Consider the following 6,294-nt stretch of genomic DNA (forward strand, 5'->3'; position numbering starts at 1 on the left):
TCCCCCTTGGGTTTTGGGTGTTACCACTCCCGACACTTTTCGTACTGGTTGTCATCCCATTCCTACACCATCCCAGCATGTTATCATCCTTCCGAGGCTCCCTCACCGCCACTCAGCTTGTTGTCCCACCACCGAACATCCCACAACCCCTACACCCCCTAATTGTTGTGACCTTCCCCTATTGGGTTTTGGGTTAACTTTGGCATCAATAAATTAGAATGCCTCCTAAGGCACTTTCCAAACTCCTAAGGAACAACACCCAAGGGGGCCCTCTCTTTTTTTTTTCCTTCATCCCGACACGATAAATTGATTTCCTATAATTATAAAAACCACCAAAAATTTTTTACCTAGTTATTTTTTGTTGGTTTAAAAAGTTCATTTATCTAATTCTATCGTAAGTCCAAGTAATAGCTCGCATATTGTGAATATGGGAAGAATATTCAAGGATTAAGATGACTCTTCAACATTCTTATTATTTTTCTTGAAAGTAAAATCATTTCACACTCAAAGATAAATGGAAGATTTTAACAGATTGTAAGAACTTGTAATAGGTTTGTCATAGAATTTGACAAAATTTGAATAATCATTGTTAGTTCTAAGTTGGCTAATTTGTTATCTACAAAAATGGGTTTAATGAATTCTAGGACTTTGTTGTGATGCAAATAGAACAAAAAACATAAAACAAAATTACAGCTTGGGTGTGTGAGGCTATTGATCCCCTCAGTTTCTTGCCAACAATATTAATATGTTTTATTATCCTTAACAGTGATCATATAATTTTTCTTACTATCTTTCCAAACTATCATCCAACAAGAACTTCATATCTATAATTACTTTCCCACACATTTCATCATAAGATTCATCTTAATAATGTGAGTCAAGTTTAGGAAGCATTCTCTAACCATTTGGCTGTTATTTTAGATGTTAACTTCGTTTTAAATGCGTCTACTACTAGAACTTTTAGCCACAACACTTTTTTGTCAAACCCATATTGTATTATGTCCAAACATAACCATTCAAATTCTCACTCGAAGTTAAAAGAACTAAATCTCTGATCTAAAAAACAAATATTATGCACATATCATAAGGAAAATGGTGCACGTGTGTGTGTTTATATATATATATATATATATATCTATATGGAAGTAAAAAATATCTATATGCACACCTTCGCCTCATAGGTCTGCGCTTGATAGGACCATTGCTAAATGCCCAATCAACATAAACAATTTGAGTAAGGAGCTCAGTTCCATTTAGTGCATTAATTGCACTCTGCGCCTCCTCAAAATTTTCATATTCAATTAGAGCATAACCCTGCAAAGAAAACATTTTAAATCTGATAAGGAACATATCTAAATAATTTAAAGATTAAATTTGAATCATTTGTTCTAAGCCATAAAATTATGTGACTTTAACCACTTACACATCCAAAAGAGTTCAAAAAATTGAACTGCAAGCGGTGATTCAATATTTTATTGAAGAACAACTTTGGGAAACTTAAAAATTTGATCGACAAAACATACATTGAGATAATGGTGGTATGCAATCATATAAAGAACCATGCAATCGGAAGGCAAACAGTTCAAGTTAGGCGGAAAAAATTAGGGTGCATAGGAGCTGACTTACATAGCAGTTAAAAATTAGCTTACAAGAAAAATTGTAGAGGAGAAATTAATAACAAAATAAGCTCTTAAAAAAAATCATGCTGGAGAAAATTATCATAACTCACAACAAAAATGGAAGTAAAAAACGACAGCCCATTGTGCAATTTCAACAACAAAAATCATTACCCATCATCAACTTCATCATTTCCTTATACCAACTATTTGCTCATGAATCATTATTTTTCATTCTTCATGCTACGTGTAGCCTAAAATAGCAAAATTTTCTTCACAAATCATTTTGACCAAACCCTCTCCATGTTACCTTAGGTTTACCTCATTAATTTTAAATTCTACAACACTAATTTTCTGAACCTATCTAAAGGAAATGTTTTCTATTCTTTGTTGTACATGTCCATATGCCTAAGTCTATTTTAAATGTCTTATTTTCAATGTCATCTACAATTTAAGCTTGAATTTACAAATTCTCATTTTTCATTCATCCATACAATGCGTATGCGTTATCTGATGTATTAACCAAATTCTTAGCAATTCATTTTGAACTTCTATTCATGTTACGTTAACTTAACCCTCTCTGCAATCTATTGCTCTTACACTAATTTTATCTACTATCTAAAGATGTTGTTATGAAAGTAACAATTTAAAAAGCTTATATATTAGGAAGATTAATATCAATTATCTAATTACAGGAGACATAATATTCCTAATCCAGAAAAAATGTGTGTACAAATATGTAACATATGTGCTCAATTATGTAGAAAAAGATTTGCTTCCCTTTACATGGTATCAGAGCCTTTGCTTGCTTCCCCTTCATCCCGCGATGAGGTGCATAGCTTGTCTTCGTTGGCTTCATCTGCATAGGTAGTTTTCGTCGATGGCAACTGCTTTGTTGATCGGCATCATCTACTTCATCGTTTGACATTTTCTACTTCGTCGATTTGCACAATATGTTCCTTTGATCTGCCTTAACCGCTCCAATTCCTCTGAATCTGTCGGCCTCAGTTTCGTATACATGCAAAGGAATGCTCAGTTCATTTGGAAGAGACGAATAAGAGGAGTCACGATTTTGAGTCGTAGTTCATAGAATTGTCTGTGAAGATCCCCTTCTTCGTTGTTTCGAGCAGTTTTGTGTGCTCGTAGCCCTAGTTAGCTCACGAAGGTCGATGAATCGACTTGAAAGGTGTCGCAATTTCGAACAGTAGCCCTTGCTCAAGTGAACCCTCATTGTTATCTTTTCTTCATACCAAATGTTAAAAAAGTGAAATCCAGAACTGTGGTATTTTGCCTTAGCGACGCAAGGCGTAAGTTTTGAAGTGAATTAAAGCGTAAGCCTCATGAAAAGGAAAAAAGGTCATAAAATTAAAAATAATGCATAAATATGATATAAATCATTGATATATTCATTTAGTTTATTATCATAAAAACAAAAATCATATATCTTTATCTTAAATATTAATATAAAATAGAAATTCGAACTAGATTCTCGGCAAACATTCACTTAAAATTTAAATGTTCTATGAGATTCAAGATCAATAGTGTTCTCATCCATGCTTTCATCATGTTTACTATCATCTAATTCTATCTAATTTATAAGTTTAAAATTTCTTCATTCATTATAATTTCATCTTACTATCAATTAATCTGAATTCTAAAATAATTTAAAATAAAGGAAATAAGGTTATATTATAATCAAACAATCATACTTAAATAAAATTTTGACCTTTCTGAAGCACTTAATTAAATATATTTTTACATAACTTAATCAAGATGCTGCCTCAAATGTCTTGAGGCGTTATGCCTCGAGGCATACGCCTCAACAAAAAAATGTAACGCCTCGAGGCATACGCCTCAACAAAAAAAGTGTAAGCCTCAATGATAACATTGAGACTTAAGCCTCGAGGCTTTTTTTATGTACCTCAATTCGAGGCGTGCCTCAAGGCATAAACTTCAAAAATGTTATTAAACAATGCTTCAAACTGACCGACTTGGTGCAGAAGTAGGATTTACAGAGAGTTGGAGATTGAGTTGACTCGCTATTTGGAAATGAAGCTGAACTAAATTGTTTGGTTTAATGATTGTTGATCTTGGCTCGTTGTCTCTTTAATCCTCAAATGAATTGGTGAACTATTCGATTTCCAGAGAAAGTTTGAGTTCCTCTAATTGTTTCCTACAATTACTTTGATAGTGTCTCCTCCATGCCATTCGGAAACAATCTGGCTTATTTGATTACCCATACCAGACAACAGGATCACATCATCATTGAGATTCATTCATTCAGTTTCATTGAATATTGGGTAATAATTATGGTTGTTGAATAAAAACAACTTGTGACAACTTTGGTTTCATCCGTGACTAATCGTGACTAAATTACTGATGAGAAGCTAAACGACATCAATTACTTTTATAGGAATAAAATAATGAGGCTCTACATGGGTAGTGCTTCTTAGGAGTCGCATCATTAATAATTCCCTAGTTAAGACTAACCATAATTATTCTAAGTGGATGAGAGTTGATGCCCAACTCTTGATACAAATATGAAATTTTATCGAACTTTATCAATCTAGTCATATCCCTAATTGTGACAGCTAAAGATGTCATGGAGGAATTAACATTTGTATTTTATGGAAAAGAAAATATTTCATGTATCACGTGCACTTTAAACATATTTATGAAGATATGACTGTACTATTTCCCTTCAATACTGTATCCAAATTCAGCATATTCAAATAGAACAAATGACAATTATAAGTTTTCTAGCTGACCTCAACTCTCAACATGAAGGTGTCAAATCACAAGTCCTATTTGATCCTGAAATTACTACTTCGTGGAAAGCCTATAGTAGAGTATTGCACACTATTCTGAGTTCTCGGGCTTCATCCGTAGAGCAATCTAGTGCTCTCCAGCTAAAAAAAATACAGACATCTGTAAACCTCAATTAGGGTAAGTATAGTGGAACACCAAATTCTGGAAATCAAAGCACTAAAGTAGTTTTTTACTGCTGCCATGAACCTAGTCATATGAAGGTGTGTCAGAATTTGCTTAAGAATTAGAAGGGCTCTAAATTAGTCTGCTCACATGATCACTAAGGTCTCCCAATGTCATACTATGTTGATTTATGCACATGAATATGCTAAATTCATCCAGTTTTAGGATGTGTCCAAGAATTATACTCTATTATTGCACTATTGAGTCAAATAACAAAAATAATTGTCATCTCTCCTCACCCACATAATGGATCATTGATTTTGGTGCTACAAATCACATGATAGATAATCCAAAGCTCTTTTTCACCTTTAATAAATATCTTTCTTCTGTTACCTTAGCAAGTTTGAATTATGGAGGTCTACCTTCTTGGAGTCTAAAGGCTTTCATTTGAGTAGATCTAAAACTGAATAAATGGAATGTAAATTTATTAGTAGTAGATCTAGTGATATAGTTGTAACTGTGGGTGATAAAATCATTAAAAGGTGTGATCGTTTTAGATATCTCGGATCTATTGTTCAAAGTGATAGTGATATAGATGGTGATGTTATTAGTAACTCAACTTGGTTGGTTGAAGTGGAGGAATCCATCGAACCTATTGTGGCATAGATAAGTATTGCTTGGACAAAAAAGAAAATTATATAAGATAGTGGTGAGACCTGCAATGCTCTATGGCGTTGAATGTTGGCCTTTAAAAGAGAAGCATAAAACTAAGTGTTGTCGAGATGAGAATGATTAGGCGGATGAGTGGCTTTGCACTTAGAAACAAAATGTGAAATGAATATATCCGTGATAGGGTTAGTCTAGCTCCAGTGACGGACAAAATTTAAGTGATTCGTCTTTTAGATGGTTTGGTCACATTAAACGTCGACCAACTGATGATCCGATTAGAAGAATTGATGTTTTAATATCGACTTCTATTAAGAAATGCAGAGATAGACCTAGAATGACTTGGACATATTGCATAAAAAAGTATCTTAATTTATTAGAATTAAATGAAAACATGACACTAAATAGGATGCAATGGAGAAAAAGGATTCATGTAGCCGACCTCACTTAATAGGATAAAAAAAAAGACCTAAGTGCTTAAATGTTTTTTTTTTTGTTGTTGTATTCTTCCTTGATCATTATTTTCTTCAAGATCTTATGACGAATATGATTATTGGTAAAGGACAACAGTTGGGGAGACTATATTTTGGTAAACAAACTACCTCGAACCATAGCCTTTGCAAACACCTTATCTCCCTTTTAATTCATTGTCGATTAGGGCATCAATCACTACAAATGCTAAAGCGGTTATACCCATAGTTTCAACAATTATCATCTTTAGATTATGAGTCATTTCAGTTTGCTAAATACAATCGTTTTTCTTTTGTTCTCAGAATTAATAAAAGAGAGTATAGTTTTGAGTTGATTCATTTTGATGTATGGGGACCTCATCTTATTTTGTCGATTGGATTTCGATATTTTGTTATCTTTGTGAATGATTTTTCTAGTAAGACATGACTTTATTTTAAGAAATCTCGTAGCGAGTTAGCCATATTATCAATCCTTTTGTAATGAAATTAAAACTCACAAATTTCTAAACTAGACCCTAAGTCATTAAAGTGTCTTTCTAGGATACTATCTTTTGCAAAAAGGGTGTCGATTTTTTTCCCTTCTTAAACAGGTACATAATTTTTGTTGATGT

General features: G+C 33.1%; 1 protein-coding gene across 1 annotated transcript in view; it reads right to left on the minus strand.

The window, feature by feature from the left end:
• The window catches only part of LOC110023924 (RNA-binding protein 8A), a 24,649-nt gene that overhangs the window by 9,490 nt on the left and 8,865 nt on the right, over positions 1-6,294 (minus strand). The window contains exon 3 of the mRNA XM_020723582.1: positions 1,169-1,314. Coding sequence (XP_020579241.1) covers positions 1,169-1,314 — 146 coding nt within the window. The remainder of the gene's footprint in view (positions 1-1,168; positions 1,315-6,294) is intronic.

Source organism: Phalaenopsis equestris, unplaced genomic scaffold (assembly GCF_001263595.1).
Source record: "Phalaenopsis equestris unplaced genomic scaffold, ASM126359v1 Scaffold000236, whole genome shotgun sequence".
Lineage (NCBI taxonomy): Eukaryota > Viridiplantae > Streptophyta > Magnoliopsida > Asparagales > Orchidaceae > Phalaenopsis > Phalaenopsis equestris.